The sequence below is a fragment of the Podarcis pityusensis genome (genome assembly GCF_964106645.2).
Source record: "Podarcis pityusensis genome assembly, chromosome: 2".
In the NCBI taxonomy this organism is placed as follows: Eukaryota; Metazoa; Chordata; class Lepidosauria; order Squamata; family Lacertidae; genus Podarcis; species Podarcis pityusensis.
Genome location: NC_138029.1, coordinates 32,322,352 through 32,347,448, shown reverse-complemented (window position 1 = coordinate 32,347,448; position 25,097 = coordinate 32,322,352). Strand labels below are relative to the sequence as shown.

General features: G+C 43.3%; 1 protein-coding gene across 1 annotated transcript in view; it reads left to right on the top strand.

The window, feature by feature from the left end:
- FASN (fatty acid synthase) overlaps positions 1 to 25,097 on the top strand; it is a 59,681-nt gene that overhangs the window by 22,080 nt on the left and 12,504 nt on the right. The window contains exons 9-34 of the mRNA XM_080993523.1: positions 922 to 1,381; positions 2,276 to 2,463; positions 4,065 to 4,254; positions 7,034 to 7,128; positions 7,623 to 7,757; positions 7,873 to 8,076; positions 10,352 to 10,467; positions 11,164 to 11,339; positions 11,987 to 12,178; positions 12,292 to 12,372; positions 12,470 to 12,655; positions 13,254 to 13,433; positions 14,037 to 14,240; positions 14,464 to 14,774; positions 14,889 to 15,278; positions 16,703 to 16,867; positions 17,064 to 17,182; positions 17,296 to 17,450; positions 19,099 to 19,302; positions 20,423 to 20,573; positions 20,977 to 21,155; positions 21,534 to 21,653; positions 21,790 to 21,912; positions 22,306 to 22,529; positions 24,076 to 24,274; positions 24,667 to 24,818. Coding sequence (XP_080849649.1) covers positions 922 to 1,381; positions 2,276 to 2,463; positions 4,065 to 4,254; positions 7,034 to 7,128; positions 7,623 to 7,757; positions 7,873 to 8,076; positions 10,352 to 10,467; positions 11,164 to 11,339; positions 11,987 to 12,178; positions 12,292 to 12,372; positions 12,470 to 12,655; positions 13,254 to 13,433; positions 14,037 to 14,240; positions 14,464 to 14,774; positions 14,889 to 15,278; positions 16,703 to 16,867; positions 17,064 to 17,182; positions 17,296 to 17,450; positions 19,099 to 19,302; positions 20,423 to 20,573; positions 20,977 to 21,155; positions 21,534 to 21,653; positions 21,790 to 21,912; positions 22,306 to 22,529; positions 24,076 to 24,274; positions 24,667 to 24,818 — 4,899 coding nt within the window. The remainder of the gene's footprint in view (positions 1 to 921; positions 1,382 to 2,275; positions 2,464 to 4,064; positions 4,255 to 7,033; positions 7,129 to 7,622; positions 7,758 to 7,872; positions 8,077 to 10,351; positions 10,468 to 11,163; positions 11,340 to 11,986; positions 12,179 to 12,291; positions 12,373 to 12,469; positions 12,656 to 13,253; positions 13,434 to 14,036; positions 14,241 to 14,463; positions 14,775 to 14,888; positions 15,279 to 16,702; positions 16,868 to 17,063; positions 17,183 to 17,295; positions 17,451 to 19,098; positions 19,303 to 20,422; positions 20,574 to 20,976; positions 21,156 to 21,533; positions 21,654 to 21,789; positions 21,913 to 22,305; positions 22,530 to 24,075; positions 24,275 to 24,666; positions 24,819 to 25,097) is intronic.

Here is a 25,097-nt window from a genome sequence, read left to right as displayed (position 1 = left end):
TCAAGAACATTTGCTTGCCTCAGCAAATAAATTGTCCATTTTCTGTCATATTTATTCATCTGTCAAAGGAAAATGTGCCTTGGTGGTGCATTCATTGCTATGCAAAATAATGATGGCGCAAATAGTGCAGTCCTCTGCATATCTGCTTGTGAGTTCCATTGAGTACATGGGGCTTATTCCCAATTAAGTGTGCATAGCCAGTCTCTGAAGCCTAAAGCATTGACTCATTGCAGTGCAAAACCACAATGGCTTTGTTTCACAGAAGCTCTGTGGATTTTGTTTGCAGCAGCAGTTCTTTCATAATACACTTGCCCCGTGACACCCATCATTTCAGCATCCCTGATCAACACGTTTGCTTACACCAGTGTGTACAGTTCTGAGCCAGTCAGAAAGCACACATTTTAAAAGGAAGAGGAACGGAACCTGTGAAAAGTGGGAAAGAATAGCTGGATGGTGAGAAGGCAAAATGTGTGGAATGGTCATAGCAGATAGGATCATAGCTCCAATACCTCTAGTCGATCAACTACAATTAATGTGTCACAGCGTATAATACAGCAAAATTTAGGGATTAGATGAGTGGGAGCTACAATTTGAGAAACAGGTTCTGGACAAGCATTCTGACTTGCTTCAAGGCATTTATCAAGTTACTTCACCATTCTGAGCCTTAAATTCTCAGTAGAAGATAATTCTGACCTGCCAACTTCTGAAGAATTGATTAGTCTGATAATTAGATATGACACAAGAAAAGGTGCTAAGTAAGGATACATGTCCTGTTTCTATATTAGTAGATTGAACTGCAATGATTATCTTCTAATGTGAAATTTGATTCCTGAGGATCTGAGGTTTCTATCCCAAACTATGCAAAATATGCATGACTGAAAAATGTTCTTAGCCTGCACTGTTACGTTCTCTATTTCTCAGGTGGTTCTCTCTTTAGAGCATGGTCTGTGGGCACCCAACATTCACTACAACACCCCAAATCCAGATATTCCTGCCTTACAAGATGGTCGTATACAAGTCGTTACTAAACCAACCCCCACAAAAGGTCACTTTTGTGGTATCAATTCCTTTGGCTTTGGAGGCTCAAATGCCCATGTCATTCTGAGGCCCAACGAGAAGACATCTTCCTCCCCGGAGACTCATAATTTGCCACGATTGGTGCAGTTTTGTGGAAGGACTCAAGAAGCAGTAGAAACGTTAATAGAACAGAGCAGAAATCTGCAGCAACACACAGCACTTCTGAGCATGCTCAATGATATCTCTGGGATACCAGTGTCATCCATGCCTTATAGGGGCTACACCTTGATTGGCAGCGAGAGCGATGTGAAGGAGGTTCAGAATGCTCAGTCCTCAGGGCGGCCCCTGTGGTACATCTGCTCAGGTAAATTGCATACTAATCACACATGCACTCTCCTTTTGTTTGAGCCTAGATTTCTAATTTTGGAAAGTTTTATGTCATGCCAAATAGCCTTATGATTTATTTAATACAGTCATAAAGCTGAGTAGCTCACACCGATTATAGCAGGCACAGACACACACACATAGAAAGAGAGAGAGATTTAGGAAAGTGCCGCTGCTCAGTGGCAGAACATCTGCTTCACATGCAGAGGGTTCCAGGTTCAGATCTCCAGCATCTCCCTAGTATGGCTGTGAATGTTCCCTGTCTGAAGCCTTGTTGATGTGGACAATACTGAACTAGATAGACCAATGGCAGTAAAAGGCAGCTACGCACACCGATCGTAAGAAATGATGCTTCTAGCTAGCTAGAAGCAGTGCTATTTTTCTAGAAAAAGAAGTGCTAGAACTCACCATGAACACTTCCAGTGAGCCAGTGTGGTGTAGTGGTTAAGAGCGGTGGACTCGTAATCTGGTGAACCGGGTTCGCGTCCCCGCTCCTCCACATGCAGCTGCTGGGTGACCTTGGGCCAGTCACACTTCTCTGAAGTCTCTCAGCCCCACTCACCTCACAGAGTATTTGTCGTGGGGGAAGGAGATTGTGAGCCGCTTTGAGACTCCTTTGGGTAGTGATAACGCGGGATATCAAATCCAAACTCTTCTTCTTCTTCTTCCGTTGTTCTCTTATAATGGCAATGGTGCCCACCTGAGAGGGGCTGGAACTGAGTTCCAGCTGAAAAAAAAAGCCCTGGCTTGAAGGGTTTCATATCTTTTACATCTGAAGCACCACTCTCGATGTCAAAATAAAATGTCACATCCTCGTGCTCTTCACATACCCAGCAGCGCTAAAAGGTACTCCTCTGCTTGTTCCATCCCATAGGCATGGGCACCCAGTGGAAAGGAATGGGGCTTAGCCTGATGCAGCTTGATCTCTTCCGGCAATCCATCTTGCGTTCAGATGAGGCTCTGAAAGACACGGGCCTGAAGGTGTCCGATCTACTCCAGAGCACGGATGAGAACACTTTTAACGACACTGTCAATGCTTTCGTTGGACTTGCTGCTATTCAGGTAAGAAGGAAGGTCTCCCCCTTTGCTTTGTGCCTCCCATGAAAAGGGACTCTTCTGATGGCTCACTGTTTTCCTCATCAGTTCTAGTGATGTACATCATGTAGACAGTCATCTTTGCAACCCACCTTTCAGCCCGGGATCACTGGCAACTGGCTCCAGTTTCCATGCGAAAGGCTTTGCTTTTATTCTGGCACTGTGTAGAGGAAGCAAAATGGAAAGAGGAGCATTTCTGAGCACTCCCATTTCACCTTCTGAGCTGTCCTGTCCTTAGCCCTTTTCAGGTGGCCGTGTGCGGATGTGAGCCTTTACAACACCTCCATGCTGATTGCTTATACCTGCATAGGCATACCATCTGCTGCCATTATTCTGCAGGTTGGCACATAGAGACAAAAGTTTTGATGTTAGCTCAGAGTCTTGCTCTTTGTTGTTGCTCAAGAGCAGCAAGTTCTGCTAAGTGGGTGTCCGGATTTGAGTGTGACAATAGGGGGATGTTTCTGTTGAGTACATTTAGTGATGGGATCTTTGTGTACACGTAACAGCACTTTCCTAAAGAGCTAGGGAAAACAACAGATGCCTTTTTGACAGCAGGCATTCAATAAGCCGGATGGGAGGAGGAAAAATCACTAGATGTGATTTTTTAAAAAATAAAGAAATGCGAGTTAAGGGTCAATGCTATTAGGCATTTCCTGTTTCCAGGGAACAATGTTTTGTAGTGAGTAGAGTATTAGATTTGGGCCTGGAATCCTTACCCAGCCATGAAGCCCACTGGGTGATGTTGGGCCACTCATTCTCCCTCGGCCTAAGCAGGTTGTTGTGAGGATAAAATGGTAAGGGGGAGAAACACTGTAGGCCTCTAGAGCTCCTTGGAGGAAAGGTGGGGTATAAATGTAATAATTAACAAATAAAAGATTCATGTATCATGTGGCAAACTCCCCAAGGTAAGATTGCATATGCTGTTCTACATTTTGAGCCTGCTTGGCTCCTGCTAAGGAGGAAGCAGAGGGCAGCATGAGGGCAAAGAGGAGGTGAATGAGCAGTGTGTGTGGGCCTACTAGGAGATGCAACAGAATGTGACTGTGGATTGCATAAAGCAACTGATAAGCAAGATTTCCGCAAGTGTAGGAATAGGATAAGTTATTCAGCAGACCCATAAGCATTGTGCTGTTGTGGAATGAAGAAGGCAGTAGAGGAGGAGTTAAAAGGAATTTTGTATGGCTATGGCACTGAGGGGCTTCAAGCACATGGTAAAAACTCCCCTCATTTCCCAGGATTTCAAAGGCCATTTTTAGAGTCATTTTTTTCAGCCTGTCATCTTCCTCTCCCCCCATTTATGTGTTTTGAAATTTATTGTCCTTTTTTACTGTTGCTTTTAATTGTATTGGATGAGTTCTGCAAATCACATTGCTTGTTTTTATGTAAAACCACTTTGAGACCACTTTGACTGATAGAAAGCGGCATGCGAAGTGATTTCAGCTCATTTTGTATTTGTCTAGCAGGTTTTCTGCAGTAGCAGAAAGCCGTAAAAATAAAAAAAAAGCGGCATGCGAGAACTCCACACAAAGGCATAAATAAAAGACTGCGACCCATTTTCTAATCCCCAGATTGCACAGATTGATCTTTTAAAGGCCATGGGTTTGCAGCCTGACGGAATTGTTGGTCACTCAGTTGGGGAGCTAGCCTGTGGCTACGCAGATAACTCCTTAAGTCACGAAGAGGCTGTTCTTGCTGCCTATTGGAGGGGCCGGTGCATCAAAGAGGCCAAGCTCCCACCAGGAGGCATGGCTGCTGTTGGTAGGTAACTAGATGTGCTCTATTATTTATTTGTCAGGTGATCTGTTTTAATCTTACCTTCACTTCACAGAACTGTTCTCATCTAGTTGTCTTAATGCTGTATGGGGCAGGTTTAAAGAGGCCGGATTTATTTACCCTGGGCAATATTTGATAAAATTCAGAAAAATATCAGAGTTTTTACGGATTGAGGTTTCGTTGCTGTTACATGCCGTTAATCGGCCTCCATTCTGTAGACCGGTTTTGTGATGCTTAAAACCAAGCAAGCATTCATAAGAGCATATATAATATGTCTGGCAATTGGTTATGTACAACTGGTTGATTATAAGTCACTTGGCTTATAAGGAGTCAGACAATTGTTCCATCTACCTTAGTAATGTCTATATGGACTGGCAGAAAATCTCCAAGGGTTCAGACATGTACTGAAGTTCTCACCCTGGGCCAGCAGGGGGATACTGTAGATGGTTCAGGTCTACATATGCAAATAAGGGATCGAAAGTGACGTTCAGTGATTGGATAGTTACAGAAAGTTGTTACAATTAAGTTGTTCTGGAGCTCTATATAAGCAGGCTGGCTGAATCCTTCAGTTCAGTTCTGTTCTGGCCTGTGAATAAACAAGAGCTGTTTGAAGAATACCGTCTGATATGTTCACACACAACTTAACAGACAGGGTTCTCTCTCATCCCTACCTGGTGATGTCTTTGATCTTCTGGAATCTTCTGCATGCAAAACAGCTGCCCTACTTCTGAGCTACTGCCAGCCCCAAAAGTCCTTTCTTTTCAGATTGGTACCTACACCTACTTACATAGTTTCTTTAGGATTAGCAAGGTGCTGTTGGTATTGCACAGGAAATTCAAGCGTCACAAAATTGTCTCGTGACAATTCATCTTCTTTATACTATCTAAATAGTAGAAAATAACTATAAACTATCCTAATGCATAGTACAAGGTAGTATTACGACTCTCTAGTAAAGCTACATTTCAACAAAATACCCTATGGAACATTTCCTTTATAAAGTATTTATTTTAAAATGGGTAAGAGATAAAATTGGTAAGAGATTGTTATGAGGGCGATTGAGAGACAGGATTATATTAAATCTGCTATAGTTTAGGAAGCTCCTTAGCAAGATCTCATTGAAGCCTGTACTCAAAAGGTTTTATAAAAAGGACAACTTATGTGCATCAATCAGACCATAATCTGCATGGGTAGCCAAAATGATTCCTGCCTGATGTTGCTGGACTACAGCTCCTGTCAGCCTTACCCATTAGGATAGTGGTAGCTCCATCACTAAGGAATTAGTGAGGTTCTACAGGGTAAGTGTTGATGCCTAAGCCTCAGAGGCTCAGTTACAGATAAATATTGTTACATATACAGACAGCAGTGATTGCTAGGTTGGTCAGTTTATGAGCCCTTGAGGGGATGCAGCAGGTTTTTATACTGAAATTGCACATTGGTTTCAGTTTGCTTTGTGTAGCTTTGGAAATGTATTAACTGCAAGGGGGAAAGGTTTGTGACTGGACCTCCCACTGCTGTGGGTACAACCCAACATATGGTTGGTTTGATCTTTTGCTAGATTAGCTTGATTTCTAAGCATCTAACCTCTGAGTATTATTGTGCTTTATGTAGCTGTAATTCTGTGCACGTTTAGTTATGACTCAGTACTTCTGAGTGAACATGCATAGCATTGCACTGCACACCTACTTGTTTATGGATTAGGATGTGAGATTTGGGCAACATTCAATCTAGCTGTCTGAAGAAACATCCTTTCATAAGAACCTATGTGTGTGTTGAGATCAGCAGCTGATTCTGTCGTTGGTTGTTCCACAACTAAGTTAAATCTAGTATGTGGCAACCAGGGAGAGGACTTGTTTTGTGGTGGCACCCCAACTATGGTATTAATCCGTCCCTTGTGAAATAGGATTGGTGCCAACATTTAGGAGTTTCTGGCACTTACTGAAAACCCATCAATTCAAGCAGGTCTTTATAGGGGGTGGGGTGGGTTAGCTGCCTGTTGTTGTTATTGTTGTTGTTTTTAAACCATACTGGTACTGGTGTTTCTGCTGTAGTTTTTACTATATATTTTATCTGTTATGTTTTATAATTGTAGTTATTGGTTTTAATTTATACTATTGTACCCTGCCATGGTGCCACATTGCAATGAAAGGCAGGCTGTAAATATTTTAAATAATATAAAATATCATTCCTGGTCCTCATAATTCCTCTAATGTGATGAGGGATTCAGTTCACACTTACAGATGAACTTACCTCAGTCACAATTTCTAAAACCATTTCTGAACCAAAACGTAGCCTTCCTTTGAAACTCACACTTTTCTTAAATTTGCAATGCAGTTCTCCAGGTGTGTAATGTGTTTTTAAAAATATTTATACTAGGGTTAAGTGAGCATATAGATGCATATAACATATTTGGGGGAATTGCTTTGCGGGGGAATAAAAAATTTTAAAGAAAAAAATAACACTAAAATGCTGATGAATTTTCATAAGGACTTTAAAAAAAAATCAAACTGAAGTGGAGAATCAAATTTATGATTGGAAAAACGAGAAACTAAGGGAGTCTAAAACTGATATATTTGCCCATCCCTAAGTATTATGCAGCTGAAATGGTTGTAAGGAATGTGTTCTAGAATGTCCATTCTAGTTCTAGCCAGGGAATAAGACACTAGGAAATTGGGAGTTGTTTGGCCTCACTTGCTCTTAGGGAAAACTTTCTTCATGACTACTCCTAAGAGGGCTGAACTCATCCAAAGCAATCTGTCTTTTACAGGTCTGACGTGGGAGGAGTGTAAACGTAAGTGCCCTGCCGGAGTGGTCCCTGCCTGTCACAACTCTGAAGACACTGTCACTGTTTCAGGGCCTCAGGTGAGAACTTAGTATGAACCAATACTTAAATTGCTACATGTTTAGGATATCGAGTGACATGTCCTCATCACTGGAATTTTCCCCCGGGCCAAACATCAGAAGGTCAGGAAGAGGCACCTGATTAAATACTGTCAAACTGAATTGAGAATGAAAGCAAACTCACCAGAGGAAATGCTATCACTTGCATCTGAAAATGAAGGCTAGCAATAAAGTTAACGCTAGCAGCCTGAATCTAAAGATTTGGCTGGTAAATCCCAGTCAGAATGCAAAACTCACCTCCTTCCAGCTGCAGTCCATTTCTTGTGCTCGAGGCTCCACAGTGTTCAGGGGAATTTGGGTTTATATAATGGATATTATTGCATATACACTTAGGAATGTCGGATAAGCCATGTGCGAGCGAATTATGGAGAATGATGGTTGCTTCACAGGCAGAGGCTTATTACAGAGGCCCTTGTAACACCTGTTCGGTGCTATTTTTTTCTCGCTTTCCTAAGGACTCTGTGGCCAAATTTGTAGCCAAGCTGAAAGCAGAAGGTGTATTTGCGAAAGAGGTGCTCAGCGCAGGAGTTGCTTTCCACTCGTACTATATGGCGTCCATCGCACCAGTGCTGCTTAGTGCCCTGAAGAAGGTAATTCTCCTAAATAGCTTCTCACTGGGGCGGAAAAGTTGCACATGCATTGTATGGTGTGATTCTTTTTTGCTTAAGTCTCCTGTCTCATTTTTCTCATTTTCTTTATTTCTAGGTTATTCCCAGTCCAAAGCCTCGTTCCTCCCGCTGGATCAGCACTTCCATCCCTGAATCTCAGTGGCAAAGCGATCTGGCTCAGAACTCTTCTGCTGAGTACCATGTGAATAACCTTGTCAGCCCAGTCTTGTTCCAGGAAGGCCTGAGACATATTCCAGAAGATTCTGTGGTCGTGGAGATTGCCCCACATGCCCTTCTGCAGGTATTACCCTTGGGGTTCACTCATGGCCTGAAGCTGGTGAGGCATGGGGACAAGATTCTCCTTTTTCTAGTGACCACAATGGTTTCCACTCTGGTTCCCACCACCTTCCCTCATCAGTTATCCTAAATTTCCATGCAGCTTTCCCTCAAGAACCTAGTAATTTAAGTGTATTCATTCACTGCTGTGTATACGCCAGAAACCAAGAAGAAAACAGAATCCGGCAAATAGATGAATATAATGTGTGAGAAGAAAGTGGCAGGGAAGATAAATGAAATAACATCTTGGGTTGTGATCTTAACATTTGTTATCATTACCATTAAGATTTCTTAGTCACTTATTACCAAGGTATCCAAGCAACTTACATTGAAAGACGTAAGCAATGAATTTTTGACAAAATTAGAGGTATTTTCTGTCTTCTTGCAGGAAGTGAAATAATTGGTGACAACAGATAGGGTCTTTTTTGTTATTGTTCCTCAGGTGTAGGACTCCTTCCCAAAAGAGATCCGTGTGGGCCTTCTGTCAAGACCCACCCTACTGTTAGGCACAGTTAGGTGGCAACCTCAGGCAGCAGAATTTGGGTGTTCATGAAAGGGCAAAATGTCTTTGTCGCTTAGTTTGTTCTTCCTGTATTTTTACTGCCAGGGAGGGGAAGATGTCTTCTTTTGGGGTTCAGTTGCCAAAATAACTTGACTGGCCTTCAGTACTGTACACCTTGACTTGTGGCTGTTTGCTGCTCCACCTTGGGCAATAAAATGTTGTGAGCCTTTCTCGCCTACGTTATAGTCTTAAAGCGCCAGGTAAAGGCTGTCCTATTTACCTGAGCTTAGCATAGCTGTTACAGTAGTTCTTCTGGTTCGTTGGTAACTTGTGTTTTTTGATACGATGTCAGAGAAGAATTCTCCTTTGGTAGTTTTGTTTTCTTTTAAATAAGGGATAGCAGGGATTTTAGTCCTGCAACATCTGCAGGGCCACAGGTTCCTCCTCCCTGCTTTTGCACAAGGAGTAGCAGTTTGTTACTGAATAGAGATGTTGGCATTGATTTGCCCAGTGCCTCTGTCTGAAAACAGCACAAGGCAGCTATATAGAATTTCATAAGAGCCTACTCCCAGCATTGCATCAAGAGCTGCCCATGTTGCTGTGGAAGGGCTGGGCTGTAGTCACTCCTTCCGTTTCCTTGGGGCCACTGGAGAAAAGATGGGTAGCAAGTGTCTATCATTGTGGTCCTTCTAAATACATGTCTCCCACCAGAGTCATCCCTAGGCTATTTTATTTGTCTTCTGATTGAGATCCTTCTAGTGAAGGGAGACTGCTAATGGAGGGATTTTATTGGAATATGAGTTCAGCAATGAGGCTCACTCCCATGTAACTGAGCTTATAAATGGCAGGCTTGGAGCGCAATCCTAAGCCTTTTTTCTTGGACATTAGTTCTGCTGTCACCAATAGAACTAAATCCCATGTAAACGTAGTTTGGATCAAGGCACAAGTTTTATTTTGTGGCAGGACTGAAAAGGAAAAAAGTGTCTTGGCAAAATGTATTTGTTTGGGATGCCTCTTAAGGTTCCTTGAAGCCATAGCTCATTTATGGCGAAGATTCAGTGTACTAATGTAAATGCAAAGGTTTGGTTTGTGTAACCTAAAATTATGCAACAGTTATTAAGCTCTGTTGCTCTCTTGGCTGTTTTGCATATAACTTCTTTTCCAGTTTTTCTAGTCTAGTCTGTGGTTTTCTACTATGGATTCACAGTGTAAAGCACAGCCTGTAAAACTATGCATGTATACCAGTAGTGTTTGCTGGAGTCTAGTGTTGTTGTTGTTTTTTTAAAAAATGATTTGTGTTTTACTTTCACTGAGTGCTGGGTGTCTGTAGATTTTTCCAGGAAATGCCTAGGATTCCAAGTTCCTTGAGCCAATTCTGTTCACGGGATACTGTTGCTGGTTAAAATGAGGTGGAAGGGAGAGGATTTCCATTGATTCCTTGTTCCCCCTATATTCCTCCAAAAACTGTTTTGGAACAGCGTGGGTGGTGGTGCCAAGGGCTGTAATTAGCAAAAATCACCACATTCAGCAGGAATCTCCATTGGAGAAGTCCCTTCCATTTGCAGAAGGCAGAATATTATTGTTATATAAAATGGTATTTCCTTCTGGGGTTGCCAACATTTTTCTCTTGTAGAGCCAGAAAAAACATTTGACCACCTTGGCTAATGGTCTGTTTTAGAAGAAGGAAGCCAGTGATTTCTTTTCTTTACTGATAACATTTTGAACTCCACCTGTCTAGGCAATTCTGAGAAGAGCTTTGAAGCCAACCTGCACCATTTTACCCTTGATGAAGAAAGAACATAAAAACAACCTGGAATTCTTCCTGACACATATTGGAAAAATCCACCTTACAGGGTAAGGAGATGAGTGAAAGCTAATGAGAAACATAGGGCAATATCCAGCTCTGCAGTTCTTCTTGCACAGCAGACTTCTGTGAGCCCAATGGAAACTTCCTGTTCCCTCCAGCCTTTTGCACACCCTCAAACTCAAATCCAGACAAGGGTTGGGGGACCCTCTGGAAGAGAAATGAAGAGCCAATGAAATTCCCATTGTGCAAGTGGAAGTCATTTTTGGAATAGATTGAATTATACCATTAGTAGTTCCCCCCTCCCCAGCTATGTTGCTACCTTAAAGCAGGATTGAATGTCATGGGGAGAAGTGCTGCAGGGCCATTTATGACATGAGCATAGTAGCAAACTGGATAGGGGTTGCTTTCATTCAGGTGAATTGAAAACCTAGTGTATTTGTTTCAAAAGCTTTGTGTAGGATCCAGCTTTTATAGCGACATCAATCTCTGTGTCTCTGAAACCAGAACTTCCATTGATGCCTGAGTTCCTTGCCATGTTCCAAAAGGCTGTTTTGCCGTTTGAAGAGAAGGGAGAAAATATTGCACATTTTTAGAAGAAACCAGGACCACGGAAAATAGTGGTTGGGGGTCCTTAGTCCCATGTTGGCTCCTAGCTATTGGTTTGCCTTCCATTTGCTACTGTTACTATACCTTCTTACTGTTGCATGCAACTTCACAAATTCAATGTTCATGTGTGTTCTTAGAATCAATGTCCTTGCGAACAATCTGTTTCCACCTGCTGAATATCCTGCACCTTTGGGGACTCCCCTTATCTCCCCTTACATTCTCTGGGACCACAGTCAGACATGGGATATCCCAAAAGCTGAAGACTTCCCAACGGGCACTGGTGGTTCTGGATCAGCAACAGTCTACAATATTGGTGTGTACCAGCTACTTCGTTCTCCAAAAGCAGATCATCTTAAAATGCTCAAAATGGCATTTTCAGAATTTATCTCTAGGGGAAATGTTTGAACCATCATACACCTTGTATCACTTTGGGACACAGGGATGGGCAGAGGTGCCAATTTTAATAAAATATTGAGGGGGGTAAGCCCCACCCTGCATAATCGCTAACATTTGAATGTTGATGCCCATCAACTGGGGTGGGTGGCCCCCTCAAATATTTTATTTGGGGGGCCAAAGGAACCTCAACCCCTAGGAGCTGGCTCCTATGGGGATGGGGGACCGGTGGCCCTCCATACATTGCTGTGCTCGTAGATCTATCAGCCCCTGCCAATATGACCAATGGGTAAGGGATGGTGGAAATTGTAGTAAAACAAGCTCCTAAAGGATGCCCTTGCTTTAGCAGAATAAAATTGATTATGGGAAACTAGGGAATGGGGGAAAGAGCTGCTTTCTTTTAGATGTTTGCAGCACTGAAACTTATATAGTGGTGGTGGGGAAAGTGGGAACATTTGTGCTTGTATTTTGGCAACCTGTGGGGAACAGCTTTGGAGTCTTCTTGGGCTAGAGATATAGGTTTGAAAAATATGCTTTGTTCATTTTTTTTTAAATCATCATTGACAGATGTGAATCCTGAATCACCTGATAATTATTTGGTGGGTCACTGCATTGATGGCAGGGTTCTGTACCCAGCCACTGGCTACTTGGTGTTGGCCTGGCGCACTCTGGCAAGATCTCTAGGGACCTCCATGGAAGAAATACCTGTCATGTTTGAAGATGTTACAATCCACCAGGCAACAATACTACCTAAGAAAGGTGAGGCTAGTCAAAATCTCTGCAGCTTAGGCAATTAACATAGTCTGGTGAACCATGTTTCTGCAGGCTATGTTTAAACTCTAATATCCTGACAATTTCTGCCTACCTTGCAGGTGCAACACAGCTAGAGGTGAGACTCATGCCAGCTTCTCAACGTTTTGAAGTGTCTGGGAATGGGAATCTGGCTGTGAGTGGTAAGTAATTGCTGCTACTACAAGTACTCTGAAGAAATCAAAGGGGTGTTGGCCTCGCCATTCACTTGCCCTTTCTTCTACATACTGTGTCTCCTAGGAAAAATCTGCCCTTTGGAAGAAACGGCTCTGAATAACTTTCGCAACCAGCAAATTGATTTGGCGATCCAGCCAAACACATGCCCAGATGTCCGTTTAACCAAGGGAGACATTTACAAAGAGCTTCGTCTGCGGGGTTATGATTACGGGCCAACATTCCAGGGACTCTTGGAATCTAGTAGTAATGGTAAGACCATGTACCTTAACTGAAAGATAGGGCTAAGGATTATTACTATTCATTTTGAATGTAAGAAGGCCTTTGTTGAATCATAGCAATGGCTCCTCTAGTTCAGGATGATGATGTGGGGTGTTTTTTTGCGTTTGTTATTATGGTATGTATTTTTGTGTTTTCATATTGTAAAGTGCCCTGTGATCTTTGGATGAAGGGCAGTATAGAAATTTTATAACTAAATAGATAATAAAAGAATACTTGTGATTCTAACTAGTGTAGTTAGAACATAGCCATTGTAGCTAATAGCCATCGATAGCCTTGTCTACCCTTCCATTTTTTGGAAGCTTCTTCATCTCAGTGACTGATGATGAAACAAAAGTCAATTATAATTCATAAATGTTGATAACAGGTTCACAATTAGGCAAGCTTTTGAGAAACTGGAGATCCGTCTAGGCATTGCTTCCCCTTAGGTAGGTTGGAAAGCACAAGGACTTTGGGGGCATAGCCAGTACACTTGATACAGAAAACAGAGATGTGAATAGTTTCTCACTTTGTGCTGCCATTGTCATGCCAGTGGCTGTTGTGTGCTAATTAGATTGCTTCTTGTCCCCAGGGAATGTTGGGAAGGTGTTGTGGAGCGGGAATTGGGTGACATTCCTTGACACCCTGCTGCATTTGATCATCTTGGGGGAAACAGGAAGAAGCCTGCGCTTGCCAACCAGAATCCGCTCTGTTTGCATTGATCCAAAGTTACACCAAGAACGTGCACAGAAATACAACGATGAGATTGAAGGTAATGGGCAGTCCCATTTTTTTTAAAAGATAGGGGCTCCTTTATGGACAACAATATTCAAAAGTATTTGTGCCGACTTAAAGCAGTAAGATGGAAGGGATGCGGGTGGCACTGTGGGTTAAACCACAGAGCCTAGGACTTGCCGATCAGAAGGTCGGCGGTTCGAATCCCCGCAACAGGGTGAGCTCCCGTTGCTCGGTCCCTGCTCCTGCCCACCTAGCAGTTTGAAAGCACGTCAAAGTGCAAGTAGATAAATAGGTACCACTCCAGCGGGAAGGTAAACGGCGTTTCAGTGCGCTGCTCTGGTTCGCCAGAAGCGGCTTAGTCATGCTGGCCACATGACCCGGAAGCTGTATGCTGGCTCCCTCGGCAAATAAAGCAAGATGAGCGCCGCAACCCCAGAGTCGGCCACGACTGGACCTAATGGTTAGGGGTCCCTTTACCTTTACCTTAAAGCAGTAAGATAGATTTATGGGAGTCATAAAGCTGTTAGCAGCTGGATTTTCTCTTAGACAAAATTCTGAAAGATTCTTCTCCATCTGACTGCACTGCATTTTCACGGCTTTTCCAATGCTTTCTGCTGACTCTTGCCTTGCCTTGTAGCTTTTGATGCTGTTGTGGACCGCTGCTTTGACACCATCACAGCAGGAGCTGTCCAGATCGCTGGTCTTCACGCTAGTGTGGCTCCTCGGCGCCAGCAGGAGCAGACCCCTCCCACACTTGAGAAGTTTTGCTTTGTGCCGTATGTGGAGAATGGCTGCTTGTCCTCCAATGCCCAGCTTCACTCCAGCTTTGACCATTGCAAAGGTAAGAAAATTCTTATTTCACTATGCTTTCTGATGCGTCCGGTATGAAGTAGACACCCCTCCTCTTTTGGCAAGGAGGTATGGAGAAGCCCCTTAGGAAACGACCTTTAGGTCCGGGTAGGCATATGTGGAAGTCAAATGCATCCTGTGAACAAATATTAGCAAAGTCAAAAGCACCAGCAACATACATAATTTTGTTTTCATATTCCTTCTCTCCTCTACAGAGTTGATCCAGAAATTACAGAAGAAGATAGCAAAGCATGGAGTCAAGTTGGCTATTCCAGGGCTAGAGAATATAAAGACGTCTGCACAGACGGAACCTGAGCAGAAGGGCCTTCTGCACATCCTTGCTGAGATCTGTCGCCTGGAGCTGAACGGAAACCTCTACTCAGAGTTGGAACAGGTTGTGACTCGAGAGAAGCTGCATCTTCAAGAAGACCCCCTCCTCAATGGCTTGCTGGATTTTGCTGAGCTGAAGACCTGTGTGGACGTGGCACTGGAGAACATCACCAGCCGCAAGATGAAGATAGTCGAGGTGAGCTGGGGTGCAGCTCTGCAGAGAGGCAAAACTTTTCTCCATGAGTGTGCTTTCTCCATGTGTTAATGACACACAGTGCTTTTCATTAATGGCTACTCCTTTTGTTTACAGGCCCTGGCAGGAGACGGGCACTTATACTCGCGCATCACAAGCATCTTGAACACTCAGCCCATGCTTCAACTGAACTACACTGCCACTGACAAAACCCCAGGAATATTGGCATCCGATGAGAGCCGTTTGCAAGAACTTGGTGTTTCTACTGAGCAGTGGGACCCTGCAAGCCCTCCTTCTGGAAATCTAGCAAATGCTGATCTCCTCGTGTGCAACTGCGCACTGAACCCTTTCAGGAATCCAGCAGAGGTGCTCTCCAACATGGCGGCCACAGTGAAGGATGGTGGTTTTGTCTTACTGCACACTCTTCTGAAGGGAGAAACTCTGGGAGAAATTGTCAGCTTCCTCACATCTCCCGAGTTGAAGGAGAAACCTGGTCTCTTGACTCAGGTAATTTTATAAGCCCTTGTTATTTCTCTTCAGTTGGCTGTAGATCATGCTTGCTCAGAGCAATGAGTTTGGAGTGGTGTTTCGTTTTTCATTTTCCTTTTAAAAGGATAACTATTCATTAAAAAAAATAATCCAGAAATAATCCGTAGTTTTAGGCAGATTTAGAACTCTCCTCTGTTGTTTAGATTATTGGTTCCTATTCTTAGGGATTGAAAAGGCATACTAATTGTATGGTATGAACTGGTATCAAGTATTTTGTTTTGGGGGAGGGGGCATTTTTATGATTAGAAAAGAAAATGAATCAGTAGAGGATTCTTGCCTTGGAAAAACAGTAAATTATTTTGTTGTTCTACTTAGGGACAATCACAATGTATTTACAATAACTAAGACTGCAATCCAAACTCCAAATCCAGCGGTTCATATTGCAGAGGACTGTCTCTCTGCTCAGCCCAAAAGAATTCCACCTACCTATCCCCTCAGAGATGCCAGGGTCACTCCTCTGGCATGGAACTCCCTGTTCTGCCTGCTGAAAGTGCAGGCAGGTGGAGGTAACGTTTCTGGGATTCCCACTGGCAGCAGCTTGCAGAAATCCCCAAAACGGAATTCTGTGGGTGGAAAGGGGGAGCAGCTGAGCCGTCCCAGGGTTCACTGGATCATGAGCTGGCCCCACTTGTCATCCCCAGACTGGCATAGAACAGAGCATGGTTTTGCCTGTGGCAGTGGTTACCCTGATCTGCCACACTGCAGTGCTACCCAGCTGGGGTTAGGATTGCTCAGTATACAACCAGCCATATAGTGATTCTCAGAAGCAACAATTCCCATCGGTGTACATGACTGGGGTGTGACAGACACTCACCAGACCTCTTTAAAAAATGCAGTGCTACAACAACAAGGAGAGGTAATCTCAGAAGCTGAAATGTAGCCAGGTTGCTAAGCGTAACGGCATTTGGCAAATAAAATGGAAATTTAGGCTGCAATCCTTTACACACTTACCTGGGAGTAAGACCAACGCAAGTCAGTGGTGCTTACTTCTGAGCAAACATTCATAGGATTGCATTGTTAGGACTGCAGGTATCTGGTTTATAAATACACTTCCCAAACAAAAATATTAACATTCTGTATATGTTTCAATATATGATCAATATTCTATCTATCTATCTATCTATCTATCTATCTATCTATCTATCTATCTATCATCTATCTATCTATCATCTGCTGCATGCAGCCCCATGGAGGTCAATAATTTTTCACCAATGCAAAGAGCAGATCAAAAAGGCAAGAACAGCAGTTAAAATCAGCTCTCAACAATAGTGTGGTGATTTCCAAAATCTTTGTTTTGTGAAGCCAGCAATTGAGACAACCGTTTGTTCAAGAATCATTTGCTTGGTCCCATCTTATACATTTAAAATTTATTGTCTTGGCAGGTAGAATGGGAGGACTTACTTAGCAAGGCTGGTCTGAATTTGGTAGCTGTAAAAAGATCCTCCTTTGGCGCAACCATCTTTTTATGCCGTCGGCCAGTTCCTGCGAAGGAGCCTGTTTTCCTGCCGGTGGATGAGACTCACTACAAATGGGTGGAACCTTTGAAGGTAACAGTTTTCGATATGGGAAATAGCTGCTTTCCATTCTTGTTCCCAGGCCTTTCATCTACTTCTCAATGAAGTTATTGGCTTTTTAAAAAGTGCACTCTCTCAGTTCGAGTGAAAGAGAGAGCTGCTTTTTTTCGTTCTGGAAATCCTTCTTTTCTGTGTTAACTAATCAGCTTGCCTGGGATCTCTCCTGCAGGAAATGCTAGCAGAACCTTCTGAACATCCCGTGTGGCTAACGGCTACCAGCTGTGGTACTTCAGGAATTGTTGGCATGGTGAATTGCCTGCGCCAAGAGCCCGGGGGCAACAGGATCAGGTACCAAAATTCAGCATCCAGTGACAGCATTCAATTTCTGTCGCTACTTATGAACATCTGATAGAAATGTACGTGAACTAACACATAGATTAAGTGTGTGCTTTACTTCCTAGGTGCCTTTTTGTTTCCAACCTGGACGCTTCTTCTCCTAAACCCTCCACCACCCCTTCTACCAAGCAGATGCAAACGATTCTGCAGAATGACCTGGTGATGAATGTTTATCGTGATGGAAAGTGGGGCTCTTTCAGACATCTCCAGCTAAAACAAGGTGATTCTTATTGTCAGCGAGCTTGTAGCAATACAGTGGTACCTCGGGTTACATACGCTTCAGGTTACATACGCTTCAGGTTACAGACTCCGCTAACCCAGAAATAGTACCTCGGGTTAAGTACTTTGCTTCAAGATGAGAACAGAAATCGTGCTCCGGCGGCGCGGCAGCAGCAGGAGGCCCCATTAGCTAAAGTGGTGCTTCTGGTTAAGAACAGTTTCAGGTTAAGTACGGACCTCTGGAACAAATTAAATACTTAACTTGAGGTACCACTGTATTTATTTCCCCAACACCATAGGTAGCCAACATGGTGCCTTCCAGATGTTGTTGGACTGCAACTTCCATCAGCCTGAGCCAAAGCGGCTGATGGCCAGGAATGATGGGAGCTGCAGTCTTCCAGTCTGGAGATCACCATGCTTGCTACTCCTGCCATAAGGTCTGGAAAACAAAAAGTAAGAAGACACTCCTTGGCCCAGTCTCTTTCCTCAATAATTGTTCTTCTGGGACATGATCATCCTGATTCTGTGAAATAACACATGCCCTCTTGAACATTTGGCATCTGTTCAGCAAATGGTATGAGTTCTTTTCCAACTGTGATTACAGCACATGGCCGATGACACGTGACGCTATTGTTAAAACATCTGCACTGACTGCCCATCTACTACCAAACCAGGTTCAAGGTCCTTGTATTAATTTACAAAGCCCTGAACAATTTAGGCTGGGAGTACCTTGGGGACTGCGTAAATCCTTATATACCAGCTTAGTCACTGAGATCATCTGTAGGAGTGTAATTAGTTGTCTCCTGCATATTTGACACCAACATAAAGTAGAGCTTTTAGTGTCATAGGTTCAGTTCTGTTGAAAGCTCTGCCAGCAGAGATTCAGCGGGCACCTTCTTTTTCAACCTTGCCTTCTATCACTGTGCCATTGAGAGCGTGCTCACTTATGGCTTATGTGTGTGGTACGGAAGCTGTACTACCCAGGACAGGATGGGGTTGTGCAGGGTTGTTAAGGCAGCAGAGAGCATTGTTGGCTGCCCACTCTCCACCTTAGAGCAGATTTATGCCACAAGGTGCCATAGGAAGGCACTGGACATAGTAAAAGATCCATCGCATCCTGGTCACTGTCTCTTCGAGCTCTTGCCGTCGGGACGGAGATACAGGACAATGAAGACAAGAACGAGCCGTCTTAAGAACAGCTTCTTCTCCAGAGCGATCTCGGCCCTGAATGGGAAGCCCAGACTTTGAAAGTCATCTAATCTCCCTTGCTGTATTATACTGTATTGATTAATTAGTGTTTTTATGGAGCAGTCAAGTAATTTCGTTGTCCCTGAAGGGGGCAATGACAATAAAGATATTATTATTATTATTATTATTATTATTATTATTATTATTAAATGTCTGCTGAAAACTTTTCTATGCCACCAGGCTTGTGCCGGCAATTAAAAATACGCCTTTCCAGAATGGTTAGTGGGTGGTCTCTGATATTAAATGTTTGTGTGTTTCTCTTATATGTAGATATTGTAAGCCGCTTTGATATTTTTCATGATATAGTGGTATATAAAGATTATTACAAATTAACAAGCAAACACACTTTTATTTGTAACAATGGACGAATGCTGACTGCTCTGTCTCCTGTTCTGCCACAGCTCAACCTCAAGAGCTGACTGAATATGCATTTGTGAATGTATTGACGCGTGGAGATCTTTCCTCGCTCCGTTGGATCGCTTCTCCGCTTCGCCACTTCCACACAACCAATCCCAATGTCCAGCTCTGCAAAGTCTATTATGCATCTCTCAATTTCCGTGACATTATGTTGGCTACAGGAAAACTCTCCCCAGATGCCATTCCAGGTGAGCTGGGTGGGATTTTTCTTTCAAGAGAGACCTCGCGATATTTTGACATTGTGAGTGACACACGGTCTGTAAGCCATTTTGGGGGCTTCATGCAAGTGTGTTATCAAAAAATAAGGGGCACCATGTCTAACACCAGGCATAAATACACGGGGGAGGGCTCAGAGTTCCGCGGTCATGATTTGCATGCAGAAAGTCTGGGGTTCAATCCCCCAGCTTCTTCGCCCAGTTAAAGAATCTCAAGTAGCGGTTGTTAAGAAAAATCTTCTGCCTAAGACAAAGAGCATTCCCAGTTATACTCAGTACAGGGCTAAATGGTCCGATGGCCTGACTTAAAGCAGAGTCACATAGCAAACATCTCCTGATACTGATTTCCCTGTGCACATTGAACTCCTGTGCCCTAGGCCAAATGGCCTTTCCTCACTTCAATTGTGTTTTTGTCATTCATAGCACTGGATTAACTCTCTTGCCTCACTTAGTATAATTAATTTAATGCAACACCTAAGGAAAGCTCCTTGAGCAATATATATATATATATATATGCAGTATATATATTAGCAAGTTCTTATTCTTGCTTTTTGAGGGACGTGGGTGGCACTGTGGGTTAAACCACAGAGCCTAGGACTTGCCGATTGGAAGGTCAGCGGTTCGAATCCCCGTGACAGGGTGAACTCCCGTTGCTCGGTCCCAGCTCCTGCCAACCTAGCAGTTCAATAGCACGTCAAAGTGCAAGTAGATAAATAGGTACCGCTCCGGCGGGAAGGTAAACGGCATTTCCGTGCGCTGCTCTGGTTCGCCAGAAGCGGCTTAGTCATGCTGGCCACATGACCCTGAAGCTGTACGCCGGCTCCCTTGGCCAATAAAACAAGATGAGCGCCACAACCCCAGAGTCGGCCATGACTGGACCTAATGGTCAGGGGTCCCTTTACCTATTCTTGCTTTTGAGAGTAAATCAAGAAATGTAACATCATTGGTTACTGATTTGGAGAGGGAAGGGGCAAAGATGTTAAAAGCATCTGGTTGCTGCCACGTTCCAAACTTTTAGACATCAGACATTACCTTTTCCCATGCGTTACACTTTATTGGAGTAGCTTCATGGGATCATTCCATTCTTTTTCAGGAAACTGGACATTGCAGCAATGCATGTTGGGAATGGAATTCTCAGGACTTGACCCTGCAGGGAAAAAAGTGATGGGATTGCTACCAGCTAAAGGACTGGCTACAGTGGTCGACTCTGACAAGAGGTTTCTGTGGGAGGTTCCACAAAACTGGTAGGCTACTTTACATTTTCTTTCTTGTGGGGGCTAGGTTACATACACTCAGTCTGATCTGAAGACCTTTTAAAAGCAAATTGGGATTTGATGTAAATAATGCATTGTTAGCAACAGAACTATCTTGTGGCGGTTGGGTTTTTTTCAGTAGTATAACTGTTTGAATTCATTGGCTAGTACTCTATGACAGAGATGCTGTTGGACTCCAGCTCCCATTAGTCCCAGCCAACATAACCCAGTGGTCAAGGATGATGCAAAATATAGTGCATCTTCCCCATTTATTCCCTAGGATCTTGCGTGTTCACCATCCCTCTTCCCTCTGTAAAAAAGAGTTGCGAGAGATGATAACTGGCTCAGAAAATATCTGTTGATACCTGAGAAAGGCCTCTTTCCTTTTCTTCAGGACTCTAGAAGAGGCAGCCTCTGTTCCTGTGGTATATGCTACTGCTTACTATTCCTTGGTGGTTCGGGGCGGCATGAAAAAGGGCGAGACTGTGCTCATTCATTCTGGCTCAGGTGGTGTGGGCCAAGCAGCCATTGCTATTGCCCTCAGCATGGGCTGCCGTGTCTTTACTACTGTGGGTAAGTAGAGACACTCTTTTTCTAGTCACCCTATTGTCCTTGTTTTGTGCCCTTACTGATCATTCTGACACTCAATTGGAACAAGGCATTCATGTTCGGAGGTAGTTTATTTTTTATTTTTTGAAGCAGTATTTTAAGAGTGTATGCATCACAAGTATGCCTATGTTTTATTCCACAGAGATAAACATGGAGGGAGTGATTAAGAAAATTTTTCCTGGTTATTTCATTCTTTTTTGTGGGGGGCAGTGAATTCTTGAATCTCTTCAGGAAGCATTAAACAATCAGCTCTATTCCTCTTTAGTGTTGGCCTCTACAGAAGAAAGTTGCCTGCAAGGGACTGGAGCTTACTAAAACAAAATGCTTATTGTCTGATTTCAGGCTCTAAAGAGAAACGTGAATATCTCCAAAAAAGATTCCCACAACTTGATGCGAATAGCTTTGCCAGCTCTAGAAATACCTCATTCGAGCAACATGTCCTGAAAACCACCAATGGTAGAGGTAATAAAGCCTTTTCCAGGGCTTAAGATTTAATTAGAAGTTGGGTGTGTGTCCATAAATGTGGATTGCTTAGTAGGAAAACAGGGCATCATGAATCCTGTGCAGTGCTGGAATGTTATATTGTTCCTATTTGCAGGTGTCGACTTGGTATTGAACTCCTTATCAGAAGAGAAGCTTCAGGCCAGTCTGCGTTGCCTTGCTCAACATGGACGCTTCTTGGAAATAGGCAAATATGACCTGTCCAACAACACACCGCTTGGTAAGATTTCACTCGGATTTTTATTTTTATTTTATGAGTATGGTCATTCAGAGAAACAAAACCACGCTACTCTTCAGTGGCCCCCAAACCACTTCCTGAGCTAGCTTTCTCCCTAAACATCTTGCTCCTAGCATCATAATAACATGATGCTTGTCTCTAATACATTTTGCAATGAATCTGTGTGGGTGGTGTTTCTGTGGAACTGGCCTCTCTTAAGCCTTGCTCATGTAATCCAGGAGTTATTACTCTCAAAAATAGCAGTTTCGTTTCAAAGGCTTCTGTTTCTGCCTGTGCCACTGGTATGTGAATTGCTTTTAATATTCAAAGGGAATTTGCTGGTTGTGAAGACCATAATAGAGTGTAAAGCCCATAAACCTGTGTTGCTCCCCGTAGGAATGGCCCTTTTCTTGAAGAACGTGGCTTTCCATGGGATCCTTTTAGATGCCATTTTTGAGGAGGGAAACCAAGACTGGGAAATAGTGTCCGACTTGCTGACGAAGGGCATAAGAGACGGTGTGGTGAAACCTCTACGGACCACTGCCTTCAACAGAGAAGAGGTAGAAGCTGCCTTCAGATACATGGCACAAGGAAAACACATTGGAAAAGTTGTGATCAAGGTATGGTTGGTAGATCTAAAGACTGCATTTGTGACCCAAGTGTGTGCAAACTGTGCTGATCAGCTATGAGTGGTGATAGTAAGGCCTAGGAGTGAGAGAGGGAAATTCAATGAGAGGTGGCATTAACACTATTTATTATTATTTTTTATTAAATTTGTATACCACCCTATATCCACAGGTCTCAGGGTGGTTACAACATAAAATCAAAATATAAAGACACAAAATACATAACAACAACAACCACCCAGTAACACACACACCCCTCCTCCCCAGCATATTTTAAAAAGGGCATTGTATGTTAATCAGCCAAAGGCCTGGTTAAAGAGGGAGTGTTTTTGCCTGGCGCCTAAAGGTGTTTAATGAAGGCCTTTTTTCACAGGTTTTTAAACAACTAGTATTTTTTATTTACTACATTTAAACCCCACTTTTCCACTTTTTCTGGAGGCAGCTAACAATTTTTTAAAACCCACAGAAATATCCAAACGAGATAACAAAAGTTTGTGTTAAAACTCCAGAGAGAAATAAGATTTTAAAAAAGACATGTAAATGAAATTTAAAATGCAGATTAAAACAGAGAACAGTTGAGAACAAATTGGCTCAGAAGGCCAAAGGCCTGTTTAAATGAAGAATCTTTTTCCTGCCAGTGGAAGGTCATTAACTAGTGAGCTGGCTGAGCCTTACTACCAGGGCACCTCAAAAGTGTGGATTAAGTTTATTCTGATTTAGCTGGAGCTGCATCTGTTGGCGCCTTTACTGACGATATATGGGAATCAGTATAGGACCCACTGTGGGGAATGTGTGAGCAGTTCTAACCCCAACACTTTTAAGAGGGATTGTTGTTCTCACTGAAACTCAGTGCTTTTTTTTCTAAAGAAAATGTTTAGGGTTATTCTCATTTTCCTACTCATATTGAAATACTGGCCCTCAATGAGGCCAAACTTAGATTCACAAAATATTTAGGAGTATGCGTACCCGTGCGTCCACCTAGGGGGAAAAAAGCACTGCTGAAACTTAACATGATATGGGGAGGGGACAGAAATCTGAGGATGTCCCTGCTTTTCACTAGACAGAGCTATTCAGCCCTTGCCTTTTCCCACCTTCAGCTTGGCCCAAAGGGGATTGCATGTCTAGGTAAACCAGGGGTCAGCAAACCTTTTCAGCAGGGGGCTGGTCCACTGTCCCTCAGACCTTGTGGGGGGCCAGACTATATTTTGAAAAAAATATGAATGAATTCCTATACCCCACAAATAACCCAGAGGTGCATTTTAAATAAAAGGACACATTCTACTCATGTAAAAACACGCTGATTCCTGGACCGTCCACGGGCCAGATTTAGAAGGCTATTGGGCTGGATCCGGCCCCCAGGCCTTAGTTTGCCTACTCATGAGCTAAAGCATTTAGCACCTGCTTCCACTTTATCATTTGCTTCTTGCATGGGATATCCTTTGCCAGCAGAGCATAAACCAAGGCTATAAAAACAGAGAGCATGCTTCAGTTTTTCTGTAGATTATTGTTTTTGATGAACTGTCTGTGCTACCATTTGCAGGTCCACGAAGAAGAGAAATGTTCCACAAAGGAAGCTAAGCAAACCCAGCTCTCTGCCATATCCAGGACTTCTTGCCCACCAAATAAGACGTACATTATCACAGGAGGCCTTGGGGGATTTGGGCTGGAGTTGGCTCAGTGGCTGATTGAAAGAGGAGCAAAGAAGCTTGTGCTAACATCTCGTTCCGGCATCCGAACTGGTGAGTTGATAATGAAAAGCATTTGAAAGGAAAGATTTGAGTTTGCGAGCAGTAGTCAAGAAATTGGGTCAGTTCATGATGTTGAAGAACAATGGTTGCAGGCTTTTTTTTATAAAAAAGGTGGGGAAATTATGTGGGGTGAGGTTGGGGAGAGAACCTGAAATGGAGTTGTGAAGCATCTAGGTTTAGCATAAGAAATTCACAATATATATAGGAGCAAAGGCACTTGTTCATCTTTAAACAAAAGACAACAATTAATCCCATTATTAAGAAAGAAGGGGAAAATACTGACCAGAAAGTGAAGCAATGCGAGACCTCTGAGAAGAATAATTGCAATGAGAAGTATATCCAGTGCCCAGTGAGTCTCATTTCTAGATTTTCACGATTTGCAGGTTATCAGGCTAAGCGGGTCCAAGAATGGAAACAGCTGGGTGTCCAAGTTCTCGTGTCAACCAGTGATGTCGGGACTCTTGAAGGGGCACAACACTTAATACAAGAAGCTTCTCAGCTTGGACCAGTTGGGGGCATCTTCAACTTGGCTATGGTGAGTGGCTCAAGATCAACATGGCTGTGATAGCTTCTTATCTGCTGTTTGCTTTGGCTGGGCCGCGTTAACAGGCAACAATTCTGATTAGCTTTCTTCTGCAGTGTGTTCTGGAAAGATCTAGACTCTAGAACAACCTTCCTGGTGGTCTCCAGATATCATTGGACTCCAGCTCCCATTAAGCCCAGCCAGCATAGCCTGTGGTTAGGGCTGTTATAGTCTAAAACATCTGAAGGGCACCAGGTTGGGGAAGGCTGGTCATGAAGACAGAAAACTATC